Source organism: Canis lupus, chromosome 5 (genome assembly GCF_011100685.1).
Source record: "Canis lupus familiaris isolate Mischka breed German Shepherd chromosome 5, alternate assembly UU_Cfam_GSD_1.0, whole genome shotgun sequence".
Classification (NCBI taxonomy): domain Eukaryota; kingdom Metazoa; phylum Chordata; class Mammalia; order Carnivora; family Canidae; genus Canis; species Canis lupus.
The window spans coordinates 48381467-48405399 of NC_049226.1; the positions used below are offsets into that span (position 1 = coordinate 48381467).

General features: G+C 37.2%; 1 protein-coding gene across 6 annotated transcripts in view; it reads right to left on the reverse strand.

Moving 5' to 3' along the window:
• Positions 1–23933, reverse strand: part of PATJ (PATJ crumbs cell polarity complex component) — a 356206-nt gene that overhangs the window by 120581 nt on the left and 211692 nt on the right. For all 6 annotated transcript variants that reach the window (XM_038537344.1, XM_038537342.1, XM_038537341.1 and 3 more), the window contains exon 29: positions 3605–3696. In XM_038537344.1, coding sequence (XP_038393272.1) covers positions 3605–3696 — 92 coding nt within the window. The remainder of the gene's footprint in view (positions 1–3604; positions 3697–23933) is intronic.

The following is a 23933-nucleotide window of genomic DNA, read 5'->3' on the forward strand; positions in this document are numbered from 1 at the left end:
TTATTTAAATTTTAGTTTTTTAGTTAACATACAGTGCAATACTGGTTTCAGGAAAATTCAGTGATTCATCACTTACATACAACATCCAGTGCTTTCTCTTCTAGTGTTTAATCATTATAATGTTAATTAAAATTCTTAAACTGTGAATGCGCTTCATTTAAAAAAATGTTCAAGATTCCGAAATGCAATGAAATATACATGAAGGAGTGGTTCATCTTTTTCCTCCTCTTTCCTTCTCCCTAAGTTATTCTTTTTTTTTTTTTTTTTTTTTTTTTTACCTCTTTCCCTGCTCTCTCCCTCACTCCCTCCTTTTTGGACCACCATCATCTTCATCACCATAGCAGCAAGCATTGCTGAGCCCACATCACCAGGTAATTTATACATACTGACATTGGACAATCTATGAGGCAGACACACACACACACACACACACACACACACACACTTACCACTTGACTTTTTTTTATATTCATTTATTTTATTTTTTTTTTTTTTTTTTTTTTTTTTTTTTTATTTTTTTTATTTATTTATGATAGTCACACAGAGAGAGGGAGAGAGAGGCAGAGACACAGGCAGAGGGAGAAGCAGGCTCCATGCACCGGGAGCCCGATGTGGGATTCGATCCCGGGTCTCCAGGATCGCGCCCTGGGCCAAAGGCAGGCGCTAAACCACTGCGCCACCCAGGGATCCCTATATTCATTTATTTTAGACAGTGAGAGAGCATGAGCAGGGGGAGGGGGAGCGGCAGAGGGAGAGAGAGAATCCATCCTGCCAAGTGTGGGGCCCAACATGGGAATGGATCCCAGGACCCTGAGATCATGATGTGAGCTGAAATTAAGAGTTGGCTGTTTAAGTGAGTCATACAGGAGCCCCGAGACCACTATATCTATTGTCTGCCTACTGCAGGTCAGGAAACTGGCCAAGCTCACACAGTTGGGGTATTTCAGAACCAGTTTTTTTTTTTTTAAGGTTATTTACTTATTTATCCATGAGAGACACAGAGCAAGAAAGAGAGAGAGGTAGAGACACAGGCAGAGGGAGAAGCAGGCTCTATGCAGGGAGCCCAACGCGGGACTCGATCCTGGGTCTCCAGGATCACGCCCTGGGCTAAAGGTGGCGCTAAACCGCTGAGCCACTCGGGCTGCTCCTAGAATCAGTTTTCATACCAAGACAGAGTGAATCCAGGGTTTCAAGCCTCTTTTAATTACTAAGCCTTAGAGTTCAGGCTTGCTTTAAAAAGAATTTGTCACTTTAGGTAAGAACTATTCAGATGAATAGTCGAATGAATAGTTCCTTCCCTTATGGAAACTGAAGCATTAATTAATAAAATGTTGGCACACAAATCACCAGATATGTATCTATTGAATCAAACAAAAGGCTGTCAGCAGTGCGTACATTTGTCTTGATTCAATTTAAACTTGTTTTCCTTTACACAGTCTCAGGTGGATACAATAGATTATTCAAAATCACACCTACATCTTTTTTTTCTGCCTACAAAGGAAGCTAGAGAAACTTTTTCCAACTTAGATTATTTGGGAAAGTACTGAGGAAAGGGACTTAAACATGAGAAACTTTGTAAATAATGACTTATCTCTACATATCTTTTTTTTTCTATGTATCTTTAAATCCACAAAATAAACTAATTTACTATGATTGTTGCCTTTGGAGAATACATAATCTGGAATTGCTTAGAATGAGCTGAAAGGAAATTTATTCAATAAAGCTTTCTGAATGCTATGTGCTTAGGCACTATAATTTAACGACCACACAAGAAAGGTTCATAATTAGATTACATATTTTGAATGTATATTGATACTTCTAAGTTGCTTAAAATCCTTCCAGTAAAGTATTCTGTGGCATCCTCAATCATGCTTACACCATTAATTTACTGAACAAATCATTTCCTTGATTCTGATCTCTGAATGATCAGAATTGAAATCATCAGATGCTAAATTAATGTGGCTTCATTACTATTATTAAAATTCTCCGGGACACTTGGGTGGCTCAGCGGTTGAGCATCTGCCTTTGACTCAGGGCATGATCCCAGGGTCCGGGATCAAGTCCCACACCGGGAGCCTATTTCTCTCTTTGCCGGTGTCTCTCTCTCTTTCTGTGTCTCTCATGAATAAGTAAATGAAATCTTTAAAAAAAATTAAAAAAATAAAATTCTCAGGTTTCTCTTCTGTATTCTAAATAACTTCAAATCATGTAACTTTTCTTTCTTGAAGAAGGAGGGTTCTATTTCCCAATGACTTAACTGCATTGATGGTTTCCTTTGGATCCCATTCAATTTTTCTTTTGCTCTCTTCAAACTGGGATGACCCCGCATGGGTAATAAAGGTCCCGCCCGTGCTGAAGAGGTAAGCAATGCTGAGGACAGCATCTGTAGCAGTTGCCACTACATGTTGAGCATGAAGTGCAGACACTGGTGAGTGCTGTACGTGCTCACGAAACCTTCACGGGACGCTCTGCAAGTTGTAAGCCTCCATGGATTTCTGTCAATGGACACCTTCATCTCTTTGAGTGGCTGCCCTTTCCTCAGGTCTGCTCATGTTTTCAGCATCTAACTCTAATTTTGTAACTTCTGGCAATGCCAGGTAACACTCTTTCAGTCATTACTCCATGTGAAAGAGTACATTCAACATTTAAAATTTTTGACATATCACAATGAATGAGGTAGATGCTTTATTATTTTCATTTTACAGCTGATACCTGAGACTCAGAAGGAAAAGAAATAGAGCAACAGTTAACATACAGGGTTAGTTACATCATGTGCTGGTAATTCAGATTCATCAGTCACTTTGGTCCAATAAAAGGAATCAAACATTCCATTGCTGAAGAGGGAACAATAGCTACCACCAATGACAATTCCCAATTCTGACTTACTTAAGCCAAAAGGACACAGTCAGGTAGCAGGCAGGTATGGAAAAATGTGGAACCCCAAACATACCACAAGACTCTAGAGAGTAAAGCTCATATCCACTCCCCTCTGGATTTCTCACCAGTATTTTTTTTTTTTAAGATTTTATTTATTTATTCATGAGAGACACACACAGAGAGAGAGAGGCAGAGACACAGGCAGAGGGAGAAGCAGGCTCCATGCAGGGAGCCCGACGTGGGACTCGATCTCAGGTCTCCAGGGTCACACCCTGGGCTGCAGGCGGCGCTAAACCGCTGAGCCACCGGGGCTGCCCTCTCACCAGGATTCTTACTCTGAAGCTTCTAAAATGTTCCTGGGTTCTGTTTTCCTGCCTATTCTTTAATATAGACATTAATGAGTCAGCAAATATACCACATGACAGTGACAGGAGGAAAGGAAGCTAGAAGTTTCTATAGAATGGACAATCAGCTCCAGGAGGGGAAGAAATTATAAAAATCGAATACAAATACTAGTCTCAACCACTAATTCAATCATATGAAACATAACAAGAAAACCTCAAAACTAGAACAATCTTTATTTTCCTTAAAGTAACGGTTAAAAAAAGAAAATGTATTGTTAGGATATAGTGATTTTGTTAGACAAACCAAAGATAAGATGGTCTTATAAAATGTATCTCCAGAAAAAATCTTAGATTTTAGAAAACCAGATGTATATCTATCTTACCTGATAAAAACCAGCTTAACCTTTGATGGGGCAGTCTTAATAACGGCAGATGCATTTTGGTGACTTCTTCCATACAGGATCTGATTGTTTATCTATTTGGGAAAAAATAAAACACACTTGTAAAAATGTAATATGTATAGTTTGTATAAAAATACATGTATATATTTGTACATTTGTGCAAACAGATGTGTATATATATACTTGGAATTATCAATGAAGTCCATTCATTTTTTTAGGTGGGTCCATGTAGGACTCTTTAATGCTAAAAATCTTAATATTCTCTATAGCACGGATTCAAATACTAAATCTAAACACCTATTACCATCTTTTAAATTCAATTTTGAATGCAGTTAATAAAAAATATCTAGTCCTTGACTCTTTTGGTAAACTTCTAGAAAACAGTAGTTGAGCTAACAGCAAAAACTTTATGGGAAATCTATTTCCTACAGCTTTTCCAGATTCTAAAAATGTAGAAAACAGACCAAACTGTGGTATTCACCAGAGTTCTGGAGGGCCCATTAAACATGATTCTGTAAATGTGTCAAGGTTATTACAAAGCATAAATCTTGTTACTCCAGAGGAGGTAAATACTATATCCCCATTTTAAATCACATTTTAGATCAACTGCACGGAAACATTTTACTATACACAATCAATGAGCCATCTGCTCTTACCCAAGAAGTGGTGGGATTTTTAACTAGATTGAATTCAGCTAAACATGATTTAAAAACATTTACATTCTAAATTTTTTTTACTCCAGGTTTTTCCACTGAAAACTATGATGATAGCCATAATTAATCTTTTATTTCATCCAACTGATAATAGCTCACACAGTTTTTGCCCTTTCTCCTTCTGTCTCTCTAATAAGTATTTAGTAATCTATACTGTCCCAATGTAACTGAGGCCTTGAAATTTTCTATTTAAGGGGAAGAATAGTACACTATATAGGAATAGTAAAAAAAACAGATTTCCACTTTTTGTAACTTGCATTGTCCTTGACGTCTCTGAAATTTTGTGTTTGAAGACACACCTGCAAAGGGTTTTTTGTCATAGCCGCTCTAATGATAAAGTGTATGGAAATGAACACTTCAAAGGATGGAGTTGTCTGAAATGAAGCTCATCCATCATCTTGAAGGGCTAATGTGGGTATGCGCATCAAAGCCTGCTGCAGAGACTAAACCGGAACCACCTCCTCTTTATGCCCCTCATTCTATCAGCTTTTGTATTCACCAAGATTATCAACCTCCCAGAAACCCATTGATCTCCACACTATATCTCTGTGCCCCAGTATTTTTTTTTAAAGATTTATTTATTTGAAAGAGAGAGAGTACACAGGCATGCATGAGCTCAGTGGGGGAGAGGCAGAAGGAGAGAGAGAGAGAGAGAGAATCACTCAAGCAGACTCCAAGCTAAGCATGGAGCTTCACACAGGGCACCATCCCAGGACCCTGAGATCATGACCTGAGCCGAAACAGAGTCGGCACTCAATTGACCACACCACCCAGGTGACCCTTGGTTTTTGCTTCTTGAAAAGGAATCTAAGCACCTACTTCATAAAACTATTGCGAGGGGATCCCTGGGTGGCTCAGCAGTTTAGTGCCTGCCTTCAGGCCAGAGCGTGATCCAGGGGTCTCGGGATCGAGTCCCACTCCCTGCGTGAAACCTGCTTGTCCTTCTGCCTGTGTCTCTCATGAATAAATAAAATCTTTAAAGAAAATAAAAATCAAACTGTTGTGAGAATTACATGGTAGTGCCCTTACATTTTATTTATAATAATTTTAATACACAAAGAATTTTTAATTTGGGAGTGTTCAAAATTACTCATCTTTTCAGTTAAGGTTTTTACCTTTTTAATATTATATATTTAGAAATGTGCCCACTTTCTGCATGATACTACAATGATGGACACATGCCATTATACATCTGATACCACAGAATAGTACACCACCAAGAGTGAACACCAAGAATGTAAGCTATGGACCTGGGTGAGGATGATATGTCAGTGCAGATTCATCAACTGTCAACAAATGTTATTACTCTGGAGGAGGATATTGGTAATCTAAAAGGACATATGGGAAATCTCTGTACTTTCCTCTCAATTTTACACTCTAAAAACAAAAACTTTTTAAGTGCCCACCCTTTCAATTATGTTTTCTCCTAATACTTTCATGCTTTTATTTTTCTCATATTTACATCTTCTTATCGAACTTAGTTATAAGGGAAAAAATGGTTAAATAAGTCATGTAATTCAGAGCAGTGTGAAAAATACCTAATGACACAGAACATGCCCAAATGTACTAAACAGCAAAACCTAATTGTTACAAAATAGTATGTCTGCCATGATCATTTCTTTTGCAAACCATATTTCTCAATCTCTTTCATTTACAATGAACAATAAATAAGGAACTTTATTTATTTACAATTTTATTTTCATTTATTTGAGAGAGAAAGAGAGAACCAGAGCAGGGAGGAGGGGGAGACAGAGAGAGGGAGAAGTAGACTTCCCCATTGAGCAGGGAGCCTGATGTGGGGCTCGATTCCAGGACCTCAAGATCATGACCTGAGTCTAAGGCAGATGCCAACTGACTGAGCCATCTAGGCACCTCATAAATAATTTTAAAATGAACAATTTAAAAATGAGATGACATGTGGAATATGCCTGATTTAATGTCTGTCATTCAGGCAATTATTTGCCAATGTCTTCCACAGTGTGTCTGGCCTGTGCTTTCAGGAAGTAGACCTATTAAATCTTCCAGTCTTTGAATTCTGTGCCCCTAGATTTAAAAATGTTCATATTGCACTTACAGCTCACCTTGCAAGGTAAAGTCAATCCTTGTTAGGAGGTAAGCACCAGTGCAGGCACACAGCATTTACTGAATGGAGGTCAACTTCTTGAGGGCAGGAACTGTGTCCACCACCAGGTACTGGCCAGCCTGTCCTGTGTAGCTTGCGCACAGTGGCACTATGTGAGGATGTATTGGATTTCAGAGCCCAGCATGGAAGTAGTTCTTCCACTGATCAACTGCTAGTATGCTTTCTCTGAGGTGAGCTCCAGCCTTCAAAGGGATTGAGAATTTTTTCTTTTTAAAGTCTTCTTTTTTAGCAAAAGCTTGAACATACAGAAAATTAGGCTGTTTCATGTTTATGGATATGTTTGCTTTTTTAGCTGTGATCTTCCATTTTGATAGAATACAATGTATGGTACTATTATTCTTAGAGGGAAAAATTACAGCCTGAATGAAGAAAGAGGGTCATTCATTTTAATTTATCTCAGAGTAAATTTACGGTTAGGCCTTCACTGTGCGTCTGCGACCATCCAGGCAGGGGCTATAACTGTAGAAAGGTGGAAGAGCTTACTTGCTGTGGATGTTTTTTCCAGTGCCAAACAACTGTGCCATTTACTGTTATGGCAGTTGCTCCTGCCAGGGTTTGGAGGCCTCTGGAGAAATGCTGTTATGCACTGCAAGACTGGGAACAGAACAAGAAACTCAAGAAAGAGGGAAACATGACTGAATTGGATTAAATCAAAAAGGGAAATGCAGATCTCTGGATTTAAAAATTTAAGACAAAGCCTTTCTTCTGATCTCAGAAATAACACATTCACATTCTCTGAGTTCCAAGACAGTAAGATCTCTTTTGTGTTTTTGTAGATCTTATTTAATATAAAATAATTTCACCATTTAAATGAAAGGCACATATAGCTTCCAACTGCATAAGCAGTTTTTATATTTCTTCATCACTAAAGGAAACACACTCCAGAGAAAATTCAGTAAGTAATTAGAAAGAATATGATGCATTTTATGCACAATTAACTTTAGATTGTCACTTTTTCTATTTTTGAGAAGCTGCTGTTCTCTGAGGGCACTATTCTTTTTTTTTTTTTTTTAAAGATTTTATTTACTTATTCATGAGACACAGAGAGAGACAGAGAGAGAGAGAGAGAGGCAGAGACACAGGCAAAGGGAGAAGCAGGCCCCATGCAGGGAACCTGATGTGGGACTTGATCCCGGGACCCCAGGATCATGTCCTGGGCGGAAGGCAGGCACTAAACCACTGAACCACCCAGGGATCCCCTGAGGGCACTATTCTTTAAACAATAGATGTAGTACATCCTCTAAGTATAGCATAGGCAAAAAAGCAAGCATCCGACACCTCCTGGAAGTCTTTCAGGTTAATTCTAATTAATAACTGCTACCATTTATCTAGTGCTCACTTGGTGCCAAACATTATGCTAAGTTCTTTAGGTACAGTATCTCATTTAAATCTCAGAGCAACTGGGGTATTACGGAATTCCATGAGCTTAAGCAATTTGCCCTCGGTGATTTAGCTATTTGTTTAAAAGCTCATAATCCTAAGGCACACCTAGAGGTCCCATCTGCATGGTGCACATAGAAATCAGATGATTTTGAAAGTCATTTTTCTAAAGGTGTCTGTTAAATCAACTCTGAGTGGGAACGGGAGAATGCTGGTGACCTACCATCTTCGGTCCTAGAACTCTGAGATAAGGAGTTCAGAATCCAAGCATTAGACCACAGTGCAAAGAGGAAATGCCTGATAGCTGACTGCTAGATTTTTCAAGTCCTAAATGCAAAGTGGAATCCCCTAAGACTATATTTTTGTCTTTGTACAAACTGCAACCTGAACAATAGTAGACACTTATTATGCTTTCTTTTGTTGTACAGATATTATATCTAGACTGATCACCATTTTAATTTTTTCTGACTCATGCCAAAGGAAGACAATTAAAATATTTCATTTGGGGGCAAATACTGCTCCTATCCTTTAAGAATATGAGTGATCATTCAGAGTGTCTAGAAATTAGAAAAACATCATTTTCTTTTTTTTTTTTTAAAGATTTTATTTATTTATTAGAGATGGTGAGAGAGAGAGAGAGAGAGAGAGAGAAAGAGAGAGGCAGACACAGGCAGAGGGAGAAGCAGGCTCCACGCAGGGAGCCCGACGTGGGATTTGATCCCGGGTCTCCAGGATCAGGCCCTGGACGGAAGGCGGCGCTAAACCGCTAAGCCACCGGGGCTGCCCACATCATCATTTTCTATTTACTTCCAGTAAATGGAGAAGAGCCTTTCCCAAAGTTTCTCCTTTCAAAGGTGACTCAATGATATATAAAAAGAGTAATAACTTATTTAGAGATGTCTTTATTTTTTATAGTATTCTTATTGGTGGAAAGAATTATCCTTAGTTCTGATTTGGTGTTCCCATTATACCTAAATTATCTATCTATTATCTTAAAATCTGAGATCTAGAACTCTTCAAGGATAATCACATGTCCTACTTCTTCTGGGACAGTTCAGTTTATGCACGTTGAGAGACAAAACGATTTTCTACATCTCTCAGCTTCTGTGAGGTGACCATACTTGGCCATGTGGATGAAGGAGTAGGAAAAGCCATCATTTCCAGAGGCCCCCAGGCAACCTGGTATCCGGGTTCTAGAAGGGACATCCATACTATTACAATAAATTCTCCCTTTTGATCAAATTACCTTGAACTATTTTCTGTTCTTTGCTATCAAAAAGTTTCCACCCATAGAGTATCTGTGGTGCCTATTTCTATATATTAATTTATACATTCAAGTGACATATCTCTTTCTATCTCCTAAGTCTTATGCTCTCTCAGACACTTAGTAACTTATCTTGGCATTCAAAAGGAAAAGAAAGGAGGAAAAGACAAAGGCAAAAGGCTTTCTATCCAAAAGAGCTTTCTATGCTCTTGAGCTACAATTCTGGTTTTCTTATCTGTGTTTGGCTTACTCTCCTGAATACTGACAAAAAAGGGCTTTCTGAGATCCTACACGCGGTCTGTAACTTCAATCTCAGCTCAGTGATTCCTGGTCCCAGAAGGACACTAATATTTTATCATGGGTAAATTCGCTCATCTTTTTCTAAATTCTGAATATCCAGTTCAATGAGTTATATCATTCAGGGACAATAATAGCAGGTCTAGAACCTGAAAACAATAGCCTCAAATGAGAAACATCTGTTTTTATAAAACTCAGAAGTCATATTATAAATGGGTTTTCTATATGATTCATATTTTTCTTTATAGGTTGATTTCTGCTACTGGGAGGAAATATCCAGAAAACACAATTTTGAGGTAAATCCTTTATGTTAGGTACTAAAGATAGGATACTTAATTGCCTTATTTTATAATTTGTAGAATTAGGGTTAATACAGCAAGATTCAGCAAAAGTAAATGGATGTAAATCCTTTTGTTATACTACATAAACTTTCACTTAGAGATCTTTAATGAGATTTGTTTCAATAAAATTAATTATTCAAAAATACAACTCAATTTTTCATAGTTCAACTGAACATGAATATAAATTTATGCTGGAGAGCAACTCAATTAAATCTATTTTAAAAAACTTACCAAATTGGAAGTCAAAGTTAATTAACTTAAGCTGGGATTAGAGATATTAATTATACAAAAACTAAAATTTAGTTCAAGCAACAGATTTGCCTGAGGTTTGAATATCATGTTATAATATAATACTCAACACCATCACCTCTGCCCATTCTTTTATCGAAGTAGAAGGATTTATTATGAACAGTTGAGAAATTATTATTAGAAAACTGAGATGGAATTCAGGTAACTAGAACTCTTGATAATGAAATCTGAGAGTCCTTCTCCCTACTTAACTTTTAAATATATTCTGTATTTTACATTTCATGACATTGGAATCTACAGGTTAACTTTTTTCCTTTAATAAGCTCTTTTATTGGGGATCCCTGGGTGGCGCAGCGGTTTAGCGCCTGCCTTCGGCCCAGGGTGTGATCCTGGAGACCCGGGATCGAATCCCGTCGGGCTCCCTGCATGGAGCCTGCTTCTCCCTCTGCCTGTGTCTCTGCCTGCCTCTCTCTCTCTCTCTGTGACTATCATGAATAAAAAAAAAAAAAAAAAAAAAAAAAAGCTCTTTTATTGAGTATAAGACACAAGAAAAAAAAGTGTTTATAACTTGATGAATCTTTTTATAGGTTAATTTTTTTACAAATACTTTATTTGAGAGAGAGAGAGAAAGAGAGAGCATGAATGGGGAGAGGGGGATAGGGAGTCTTAAGCAGACTCCCTGCTAAGTGTGAAGCTCAACATGGGGCTTGATCTCATGACCCTGAGATCATGACCTGAGACAAAATCAAGAGTCAGATGCTTAACTGACTGAGCCTCTCAGGTGCCCCTATATGTTAATTTTTTAATCTAACAATTTCACTGCTAAAAATTTATCCTAAAATGATCAAAATGTCTATCATGACTATATGTATAATAGAGAAAAAATGGAAAAACCATACACTCATCAACAAAACGTTTATTATATTTGCCATTGTTAAGCTGATAAATATAAAACTGTGGCATTAAAAGGAAGAGAAGGATGACACAGACCTAGATCCACTGCTATAAAAAGATATTGAGTGAAAAAAGTAAATGATAACATATCATGTTATCGATCACATTATTTTCATTTATGTAAAAGTTCTGAGTCTAAAGATAGCTCTGTATTTACTAAATGTCAACAGTGAAGATACGTCTGGTGGGATTTGAGGTGATTTTATGTTTGTTCTTCTCTATTGATATTTTATTACTACTTTGTAATAACACTATTTAACAATACTTACAACATACAAGGCAAACTGCATGTACATGCATCTTTTTAAAAAGATTTTATTTTTATTTATTCATTTATTTATGTCATTTATTCATGACAGACACAGAGAGAGAGATAGGCAGAGACACAGGCAGAGGGAGAGGCAGGCTTCATGCAGGGAGTCCGACGTGGGACTCGATCTGGGGTCTCCAGGATCACACCCCAGGCCAAAGGCAGTACCAAACCACTGGGCCACCAGGGCTGCCCTTATACATGCATCCTAAATACATTATTTCACTTAAGTCTCACACAAATCAGTAGAGGAATGCATTATCACCTGATTATACAGATGGAGAAACTGAGGTGTAGTGATTTTAAGGAACTTAACCAATAATGACATATCTAGAGCCAGTTTTATAGCCAAATCTAAGTCCAAAAGCCTGTCCTGTTAACAATTAGAAAACATTCCTAAGGGTATTTATCTGAGATTTTTAAAAAAAGTCATAGGATAAGCAACTCATTTTTAATCCTGGGAAATTTTAAATCCAATTAACAGGGCCTCACAAAATAGAAAACCCAGAACAAGAAATATTCCAATTGCTTCTTCCAATAGAAGTATAATAGATATGTTATATCCATCCATTTACTCATTTATTCAACAGTCACTCTCTAAGTGATGAGGACACAGGAATTTTCATTACCATCATTACCACAGCTACTATATATCGAGCACCAGGGATATTCTAGATACCAGATTCTCTGAAAGTCACATTATAGGAATTACTTTATTCAGTCAGATATGGTTCCTGCACTCAAGTATCTGGTACTTTAGAAAGTGACAGTCTTGGAAACAAAACATTACAGTGCCATATGATAAATATAGGCATAAAGTAAGAAGTGATTATCTCTTCTTGGAGATGGGTGGGTTGGTCTTGAGGCGTAGACAGAATTTTAGCAGGCAAGGGAGGACGTGAGTGGCAGGAAGAGCACCAGGACCAGGGGAAAGCATATGAAAAGATGGGCAGGTAGGAAACTGCAGGTGTCTTTCTAGGAGCCACAGGTACTTTATTATAGCTTTGGGGAGGGTAGGCAATGTGTTACAGAAGTAACCAGGTCCTGTTCAAAGACCTTGTAGAAGATTTTCTCTTTCCAAAAACTTTGGGCACTTAGCCCCCATGAAGAATGATGCTCACTTGTTTTCCAAACCACCATCAGTTTTCCAAACCACTGTCTGTTTTGCAGATGGGAGAGAGGAAGAGATGAGAGAGGTAGCAAGGCTTGGACAGAACAGGGAAGATGACTGAAATTCATGTGAAAACAATTTCACTATAATGAAAAAATATTTCTGAATAAATTGTCACATTAATCTTTTTCTCAGAAAGACAAAATAATACACATCAAGCTCCAATAATTTAATACTTCGGGCAAAGGAGCAGGTTTTAAGGACTCAGTTTAATGACGCAGTGCTGAAATGAGGTCTGCAACTTCAATGTAATCTATTTCTTGTGAAGTAAAATGTTCCCAAAGGAACAGATTCATTTAAAAGGCTTAAGCGTGAGAGATTTATTTTCTCTCCAACAAATCTAATTAAATGGAAATACCTTCTAAAGGCAGAGTAATAGTAATATGTAGCTCGCCTCTCTCTAAACTTGATGTATTCAGAAAACAAGATGTTCTTTTGAATTCTAAATCTTGACAATTCTGAAAAATACTGACTTCGAGGAATTGAGCAAAAGAATTACATTTATGTTTTGCTCTGATTGTTAGTGTTTCTGTGGAAGTTGCCCCAATTGCCACAGGTTGGTTGACCTGATCAAAAGGAAGGGGGTGCCTGTAGATAATTTCCTATTACCTGCAGGGCATAGGAAGGAATAAGTGAATGAAAGCAGAAGTATAATCTACCTCTTAATAGCTCATTAATATTGGAAAGGAATCATGTTTCCGTAGGAGACTGAGGCATTACAAGTCACATCTATCGGTGGCATTGTTAGTCACATATGCAAATAGGACTCAGGTGACCACTGACCTGGAATTTCTTCTTCCAAGAACATTGGTACATGCCATGAGTCAAGACATCCCCCAAACTAGTAATGCTCCACGTAATGTTTGCTTCTTTCATACAATGATCTAATTAGAGGTCCACCCCAAGTCCCTCTGTTATCAGATTTCTTCCTCTCTTAACTTCAAAATATTTTCGTTGACCCTTCCAGAGACATGGTCACAAACCTCATCAGTCATCAAAGGACTTCATCAAAGTTCCTAATGCCCTTCTTCCCAACTTCAGCTTCTCTTTAAAAAAAAAAAAAAAGTTTGACACAAATCTTGTCAGTGAATCGGTCCTATAGAGTCAGGATCAGATCATGTACATATTTAAAGCATGTCTCACAGAGTCTCGCATCGGCACACTGTGCTGCATGACCAGTGGGCAAGGAAGGTGCTCCTGCACTTTGGTGATGAGGACACTGAGACTCAAATGTGGGGACTTGTCTAAAGATTCTAGGGAAGACAACAGCAGAGCCAGAATCCAAACTGGCATCTCCTTATCCCAAAGCCTCCTCTGATCGGGTATGGGGCTGGAATGGGATTCCTGCTACTATGCTTAATACTCATTCAAATCACCTATAGCACAACCACTTTCCTCTCTCTCCAAAATAATTTCTCAGCACCCAATTCTCATTCTAAACTCTGCAGCAGTGAAGGCAGATAAAAATCCAAGTGGCAGGGATCCCTGGGTGGCGCAGCGGTTTAGCGCCTGCCTTTGGCCCAGGGTGCGATCCTGGAGACCCGGGATCGAATCCCACGTCGGGCTCCCGGTGCATGGAGTCTGCTTCTCCCTCTGCCTATCTCTCTGCCTCTCTCTCTCTCTCTCTCTGTGACTATCATAAATAAATAAAAATTAAAAAAAATTTAAAAATCCAAGTGGCAACGTTAAAAACCTCCTCTCTAGAGTCCTACTTTCTCAGTCACTTCCTTATGTAGGTATATGTAAATATGAATGATAGATATGTAAATAATTTTTTGTTCAATTAAAAAAATTGCATCTGTCAGGTTGGCTATGGTCTGATTACATACACTGTTTGCTAGGTTGGGGTGGGGCAGGGGTGTGGAAATAGCCTCTTACAAACCGTGAGGTAAAAAATTGTATAACATGGAAGATGGTTTTTTTTAATACTACATATTCAAACAACTGCACAAAGACATATGTACCATTATGTTATAGTATTATTTGTACTGACATATAAATAATATATATCATAAATGACATTATTCAGTAAAAAAGATATGTACAATATGATTTTGTTTACTTACATTAATTTTAAAATCTATCATGTGCACAATGTATGTGACAATGCATGAAACCAATAGGAAAGACGGTAAGTTGACAGGGGTTACTTCTAGAGGGCTAGTATTACAAAGGTAAAAGAGGAAACCTTTTTTACTAGTATTACAAAGATAAAAATTATTACTTTTATCTGTACCATTAGAATTTTTTAGGATTCCATAATATTTAGAAGCACATAAAACAGTGTAATCTGTGAGTTAACAAAGAAAATAGCAGAAAGAATTAACATCTTTATGACAGCTTAGTATGTTAGGGAATCAATTAGAATTAAAATCTATTTGCCAACCTAATACTTTTGAATCATAGCCAGAAACATAAAATAAGGATGGGCAATAAAATTTAGAGTAAAAATAACTTTAAATTATGATATTTAAATATTGTGCAAAATTGAGCATTCAGCTGAGAAATCATCTTATTTTCCTGTCCTAATTTTTCTAGCCACAGCCCCTAAGTTACCTCGATCCCATTCTCTGAGCATTTAAAAGAGAGACTCAGTTTAAAGAGCCATAAGTACTATGGACCATTTAAGGATCTCTCTTCCTTTGCCTTTTGCGGATTCCAGGACACCATTCAGTGCTACTTGGTTGACAAAATTACTAGTTACATCACTGAGCACATTATTTTATTTCACACAATGTGTGTAATCTGAACTGAGTAACAAATGGTTATATTTTCTACAATAAGGCTACAAAGGTTCCTGGTACTTCTTTTGATGTCCTTCTATGACAGGAGCAAAAATTCACACTAGACTAGACTAGTGACTAGACTCCTAATAAGATTTGTGAAGACTTGTTAAGACTAAGACTAGTGAAAAGCACCCCTAAGCACCACCTTCAGAGATTCTCATCTAGTAGGATGGGGTGGAGGGTTGTTATTTAGGTGAATCTGTCCTGCGATTCTGATTCATAGAGTTCATTGAGGGCAATTTATACATCTAAAGAGATTTGCTGGGTAAAACTTTTGAGAAAGGATTTATAGCTTTTATGTTCCTCAGAATAGAGATTTGAAATTCCTTAGGCTAAGTCACATTCTAAAGTTTGAGAAGCAAAATTTTAGATCCCAGAATCACAGAACATTAAGTTTGAAAGATTTTTAAAGATATTACTGAATCCTCTTCCATTTTACAGTTAAGATATGACAAGAGAGATTAAGGAATTTATCTGAAAAAAAAATGTATCTGGTATTATAAGCCATCTCTTATTAAAAATAGTACATTTTAAACAAATAATAACTAATATTCTTGTTTTTCCATTCTGTCATCTTTACCTTTGAATTTCAGGCCAATTAACTAAGGTTAGCATTTAAAAAAATCTATACAGGGGCGCCTAGGTGGCTCAGTCAGTCAAGAGTCTGCCTTCGCCTCAGGTCATGATCCCAGAGTCCTGGGATCAAGTCCTGCATTGGACTCCCTGTTCTGAGGGGAGCCTGCCTCTCCCTCTCCCTCTGCATCTAACCCTGACTGTGTTCTCTCTCTCTCTCTCTCTCAAATAAATAAAATATTTTAAAAAATATATACAAAGAAGAGACATCTGATCTAAATAAGGGTATTTATGGTAATAACAAAAATAATGTCATGAACTTATGCCAAAACAGTTGGGCTAGGTTTTTTAAAATGTCTCTGGAAGTATAGTGAATAAAATACACTGGCAAAAGATTGGAATGAAGGAAATGCACATCTGATTCGAAGACTTATTTAAGTAGTTCAATGTAGCTGGATCATATAATGAAGGACTTGGAATATTAGGGTAAGGAGTTTTGACTATCCCATTTAGTGAGTGTCCTTTTGTGTTATACTTACATTTCATTTTAAAACAAAATAAATAACATCTTTTAAAAAGGTAAGAGTGGAAAGTGCCTGGATGGATCAGTCAGTTAAAAGTCTGACTCTTGATTTCAGCTCAGATCATAATCTCAGGATAGTGAGATTGGAATTCTTGTGCACTGGGTTCCCTGTTAAGCTCAGAGTCTGCTTGGGATTCTCTCTCTCTTTACCTCTGCCCCTTCTCCCACTTGCACCCTTGTCCACACACTCTGTAAATGAATAAAATCTTTAAAAAAAAACAATTATATATAGATAACATAAATAGGTGCCTAAAAGCACTTGACAAAATACAATGTCAAATTGTGGTTTAAAAGGAAAACCCTCACATCAAATTAGAATTGAATTTCCTCAGCTTGATAAAGGGCATATATGAGAAACCTACATATAGCTAAGCTGTTATTTAATCATCCAACACCAAATGGCTTCTGAGATTGAGGGGAAAAGAGAGAAAGAGAGAGAGAGGAAAATGAAGGAAGGAAGGAGGATAAATGTCATAAAGATTGAAAGTGAAGAAATAAAACTCCCTATACACAGATGAAATGATCATCTACCTCCATAAATGCTACAGAATCAACAAAAACTACTAGAACTAGTAGGTTAATTTAGCATGATTATAGGACACACGGTCAATACACAAATATGTGATAATCAATTGTATTTCTATATACGAGCAACAAATAAGAATGAAACGATAAAAATTTGACTTATAAAAGTACTTAATATAAAATACATAGGAATACACTTAAAAGTCCTACACTGAAAATTATGAAAAATTTTAGAAAAATAATTAAATGGAGAGATCTCACATTCATAATTTGGAAGACTCAATATTGTCAAGATGTCTAGCCTCCCTAAATTAAACTATAGATTCAATACAATCTCAATCAAAATCCCAGCAGGCTTTTAAAAACAAACAAACAAACAGAAATTTACAAGTTGCTTCTAAGATTCATTTGGAAATTCAAAGGACCTAGGAGAGCCAAGACTATTTTATTTTTTTTAAAGATTTTATTTATTTATTCATGAGAGACACAGAGAGAGACAGAGACACAGGCAGAGAGAGAAGCAGGCTCCATGCAGGGAGCCCGACGTGGGACTCGATCCTGGGATTCCAGGATCACACTCTGAGCCAAAGGCAGATGCTCAACCGCTGAGCCACTCAGGCATCCCAATTTTTAAAAATAAGAACAAAACAAGGATTTAGTGTTACTTGAATTCGAGACTTGCTATAAAGATATGGTAATCAAGACAGTGTGGTAATGGCATGAATGACAGGCAGATTAATAGAAGAGAACTGAGAGTCCAAAAAGAGACACAGTTATAGGGTTATTTCATTGTTGACAAGGGTACAAAGGAAGTTAATGAGGGAAAAAAAGTCTTTTCAACAAATGATGCTGGAACAACTAGGAACTCGCATGGAAGAAAATCCATCAACCCTTATCTCACAGCACACACAAAAATTAATTTAAGATGGATCACAGAACTATACATAAAAGCTAAAACTATAAGGTTTTTAGAAAAAAATATAGGACAATATTACTATAATTACTGGAGATAAACAAAGATTCTTAACTAGGACAGTAACTATAAAAGAAAACATGAATAAATAATGTTTTCATCCAAACTAAGAACTTCTATACATAAAAAGATATCTTAAGAGAACAGACAAGTCACAGATTGAAAGATCCATAAATCATACACTTGATAAAGAACTAGTATCCAGGATATATAAAGAACTTCTACATTCAATTCAATTATAAAAAAAAAAACCTAATTAAAAATGGGGAAAAGGCTCAGACACTTTATAAAATAATCTATCTGACTGGCTGCTAAAGAAGAAAAATACTCAACATCATAAGTCATCAAGAAAATGTAAATTAAAGCCACAATGAGAAACCACTACAAACCCACCAGAAGAACTAAGGTTGTGGAGCAACCAGAATGCTCATACACTGCTGGTGGGAATGTTTAATGGCCCAACTACTTGGGAAAGGGGGCTGGCAGATTCTTTTTAACACACAACTACGCTGTGTCTCATTAACTTACTATTAATATTTATCCAAGAAAAAGGAAACTATCTGTCCTCAAAAAGACCCATCACACAAATGTTCCTAGCAACTCTATTCGAAACTCTGCAAAACATCTAAAAGTCCATCCACAGGTAAGCTGATAAACAGATTGTGGTGATTATACAATGGAATATTATTCAGCAATATTATTCAGCAAAAAGTAACCAACTACTAATACATGTAACAGGACAGATGAATCACAGACATGCAAAGTGAAAGAAGCTGGATATAGAAGAGTACATACTATATTATCCCATATATATGACATTCTAGAACAGGAAAAAAAAATGAAAGTAGAAAAAAAAAATCCATGTAGTATCAGCTCCCAGGATGGGAGAGGTTCCAATGGCGAAGTACATAAGACAAGTTTCTGGGGAAGACAGAAGTGATAGAAGTTTGGATTATTCAGGTGTATACAGTGGTCAGAATTGTACAGAGAAGATCTGTGCATTTATTTTTTTGTAAATTTTACCTACTATAAAAATAATAATTGTATAGGGGTGGATATTTGGAGGTATAGGGACACACAAATGACTGAGTGTGGGCAACCACTGAACTATATGATGGCTATACAGAAGGATTTCATTACATCATTCTGCTTACTCTATAAATGCTAAAAAAAATCAATAAGAGTTTTTTTTTTTAAAGAGGAAAATCACATATGGGTACCTATTAGAAGTTTTCCTATTAGAATACCTTTCGATTTTCAATCCTCTAACTTCATAGGATTTACATATACTCTTATATAGGAAAAATTTATATCAATTTCCCCAATGCAAAGTAAAACATTTTAAACAAACCGTTTAAGGGAAAAATCCCAACCCTACTCCAAGTAGAGAGTTGCAGAGTGACATTTTAAGCTATACACTGAGTAGCAACAAGAAGGATGTGAAGTTTGGATGTTGGTAGAGTGAACAGAAACTGTGTTACTGTATACAATGCAACTGTGTTAGCAATCAAACTATTTGGTGGTTCTGAAGAAATAGCAGACACTTCATATCCTAACACAATTATGTGTTACCTATAAGCAATTATTTTTATTGCATTTCACTAATATTTTAAAAAAATGGTAGGAGGGAGGGTTGGGGTTGATGTGCAATGCATAAATTCTTCTGACTTAAAATAATGAGAGTAGCTCATGGCTACTCTTTGGGTAGAACGTCTGATTTTCAGTTTGGATTATTGATCTTAGGCCTCCTCTTAAAAACTGTAATTAAAAGACACATAATACAACCATATTTTTGATGAGTTTAAGCAGCTGTCTGATATTGCTAGTAAGTCAAACATAGAATAAGAATCTCATTAACACTTTCCTTTCAGACTTCATGCCTTAAGATTGAATAGTGACTGCAAGAAATTTCCATTGTGCAAATGGAGCCAAATACAGACATAAGTTATATGTTGAGGCTGATATAAAGAAAATCTTCCCAATAATCTAAGAGCATACCTTGGGCACCTGGGTGGCTCAGTCAAACGTCTGACTTTGGCTCAGGTCATGATTTAGGGTCCTGGGATTGAGCCTCGCATTGGGCTCCCTGCTCAGTGGGAGTCTGCTTCTCCCTCTCCTTCTGCCCCTCCCTCTGCTTGTGTTTGGTCTCTCTCTCAAATTAAAAAAAAAAAAAAATAGAAGCGTATCTTTCTCAATTACATTTCAAAGAGGTACTTCTTTGGTTACTATAATGACAAAGAGCAAGTCTGGAAAGAAGTAAAGAAACTGGAAAAAGCAGAGAATGGAGGCCTAAAGAACTATCCTAATATGTCACATAAGGCTGAGGGAAAACTGCAGAAAGGAGAGTCTTGAGATACACTGCTAAAAACCAATTATTCTTTTTTTTTTTTTTTTAAAGATTTTATTTATTCATGAGAGACGCAGAGAGAGAGAGAGAGAGAGAGAGAGAGAGAGGCAGAGACACAGGCAGAGGGAGAAGCTGGCTCCCCGTGGGGAGCCTGATGTGGAACTTGATCCCAAGATGCAGGATCACAACCTGAACCTAAGGAAGACCCTCAATCACTGAGCCACCCAGGTGTCCCTAAAAACCAATTATTCTTTCCAAGTGGCAACTTTCTTCCCCAGCATACATCCCTATCTCTATTTTTCATATTCTTTTCATGGTAATCTTTCTTCTATTATCCTCATTTTTACTTTCTGCTTCCATGGCACTTTCTCTTTCATGCACTTTATCACTGATTTTAAGATAATGTGGCTCACTACAGAAATTCCATATAAAGCTTTTGTAGTGATAATGAGGACTACAATAATAAAAATTAAATGATTGTCACTCCTCCAAAAGATAAGTAAGAATACAGACTTTCAGCCTAAATATCTCAGCAGTATAAAGATAGCGAAATGTGACTAAATAATCCAAAACTCTTCCCCTAACAAGCCAGAGACAGAAACCAATGCCAAGACTTCACCTCAGGAAACACATACAAGAATGAGCCACCCAATATGAGCTAGGGTTTACATAATATTTCCTGCAGCCTGGAAAGAAAACCTTAACTTAATAATGGTATTGAGGAGGAAAGCTCTTAAGTTATGAAGTTCAGAGAAGTTCTCAATTTGGGCAAGAAAAAAACCTCGAAAAAGGATTACTTTTCTTCTTTGATTCTTGAGGGATGGCTGTAATTTCACTGACTGCATTCTTCCTTTATTGAATTCAAAATGGCATCCAGTTTTAAGAAGATAAAAAGAGTAACAAGGTATTATATTGTGAGAAACTATCTCAGGTATTTTGAACTAGTACCAGACTAACTGCATTATTCTAGATCTACCAAAACTACAAAATGATGAGAAATTCACTTATTATTTTTTTTTTCACTTATTATTTTTTAAATAAGCTCTATGCCCAACATGGGACTTCAGTTTGCAACCCTGAGATCAAGAGTGGCAGGCTCTACCGACTGAGCAAGCCAGGTGCCTCCACCAACCATTTTTTAGAATCATTATTAATCCAGAATGAAATAACTTAAGAAGATAGCCTTTAGAAACAAAAAAGGTAATGTCTGCATGTTGACTGTACCCCTTCATACCTCAGTCTCCTTATCTGTAAGATGGGGATTAAAAGAGCACCTACTTTCATAGGTTTGTTGTAAGTTAGGAGAATGCATGTGAAGAATTAATCAATTAATTATTTTATTAGGATTTTATTTATTTATTCATGAGAGACACAGAGAGAGAGAGGCAGAGACACAGGCAGAGGGAGAAGCAGGCTCCATGCAGGGAGCCGGACGCGGGACTCGATCCCGGGTCTCCAGGATCACACCCTGGGTTGAAGGCAGCACTAAACCATTGAGCCACCTGGGCTGCCCACATGTGAAGAATTTTTAGCACTAACTTGAAAATGGTATTTAATGTGAGCTCAATTCCCAATACGGCTTCCCTACCCCCAAATGTTTTCTTAATGAGCACGTCTTTTTGTAATTCATATTGGATATCATATGACAGACGATGTAGGAGAGATGACTTAACAAGACATAGATAGCTATACGCCAGAATAACCAGGGTGCTGCACTTTGAGGAAAGGAAATATGTTACACACACACAGCAGAAGCCTCAGGACTGTTTTTATGTGAGACTGACCCCTCAGAGAGCACCACATTCTTCTGTTGACTTCCAGAGTTGTGAATTAGACTGTAGACTATTTTAAGAGTCCCCAAATGGGGTCAGTTTAGCTTTGCATATGGAAGGTCATACTCAGGATCTGCTAACAGTATTTATTTTTATCTGGCTCCGTCAACCAATTTTTAACAAGCGCATTGAGACCTAACAGATGTATAATACATTACTGTTTAAAATGTAAAGTATGACACTTATGAAACCATTGCCACAATAAAAAAAATTGAGTCAATCAATTTAGTTTTGCACTTTTAGCTATTATAAACCTATCTCTTAATAAAACTAGGGAAAGTCATTTTATTGCAATTTTGCCAATTCTTTAGTCTTCTTTCTGCTCCTCAAACTAGTGTTTCTAAAACAGGACATTTTATTACATGAGGTCTCTTAGGGCGTAATTATTGCATTAAGAAGCACACTTTATAAAATTATGTCCATGCATGGTAATAATCTAGAAGAGCCGATCTAAGATAACAGAAGCTTCTGACTGAAAATTAGAATCTTATCTATGGATGCACAAAAGAGAGCAATTTCTTTACTATTCTACTGTACTTCTAAATCACATTTAAGTCTTCCAAAAGATTTTAAAAACAATTCACTGGCAACAAGCAGAGTGAAGAATAGGTGCTGAGACTGGAGTGGCGTTAAGAGCCGTGAGGTAGGAGTTTTGTCCTGATGCAGCTACGTGTATCTGGGCCAGTCATTTAGGTTTTATGGTTTGTTTGTTTGTTTTTTCTCTTGTAAAATAAACATAGCAAGACAATAATATCTGAGTTTAAGTGTGGTTCTACGTCTTCATCCCTAGCAAGTATGGGAAATATTCGTGCTTTTTATTTGTAGTGTAAGTAAACATATTACACACTTGGAAAATAACATTTAGCTTTGGGTTATTCTGCAGGTAAATGTTTCAAAGGGAACGTACAGCCTCTCTCTTGAAGGGCGTGGGAGCCAGATGAGACACAGCTCTATATGCCAGCCCAATCAATTGTGGATGTCTCGTGCCACCCACGTGGCTTCTTCCGGCTACTTTTGTAACCCGACAAATCACTCCAATTCCCCACGCAACATTATCCACTCTCTCTTCCCACACTTGCACTGTAGGGAAGATTATAAATAAATCCTATATTCATATGATAGCACCATGCTCAGGCCTGTGTATTTTCTGGGACTAATTGCTCAGGGAAAGCCAATACTCTGGTGCAAGTCTCATTCCAGTCTACATGGTAATTATATGCTAATGCCTTTTGAAATTAATTCAGAACCCCCACACCAGCATTGCAGTGAAGGGTAAAGAAGCTGAGATTTAATCACACTGTCTTCTGGGGGCTTAATTTAAGATTTCTTTTATACATGAACTGGGCCATCGATTGACAGAACTCACTGGGCTGTTCTTACGCTGTAACAATGCAGTCCCACGGCAACAGAACTGCTGGCGAATGGCCTGCGGAAAAGGAGTCACACACAGGCTCTAGTAAAGAAGCTGAGCTTCTGACTTCAAAGAAGCCACAAATGTGTGTCCCACCAATCTATTCTCTACTTCCTATAAATTAGCCTCACCTTAGGTCCTAAAATAAGTCAGATCGACTATAAATAAAAGGAGGCTCAGGGCAAAAGAAGAACATAACAATAGACAACAATGTAGTCCTGAGAAATAACAGGAATAAATGGTGGAGTTGTAAAAACAATCAAGAAACACAGATAACTTTACCTCATAGAGAAGTCACAAAAATAAATGGAGTGTGGGTGGTAAGCAAATAGACAAGATTTGCTCTAGCCCAGAAATCTAGTAAGAATAATCTAAAAACCCACTATAAATGCCTCCCACACAATGCAGTCCTTCTACGATCTAAGGCACTGCAATATCCAAAAAACAGCTATTTTAACA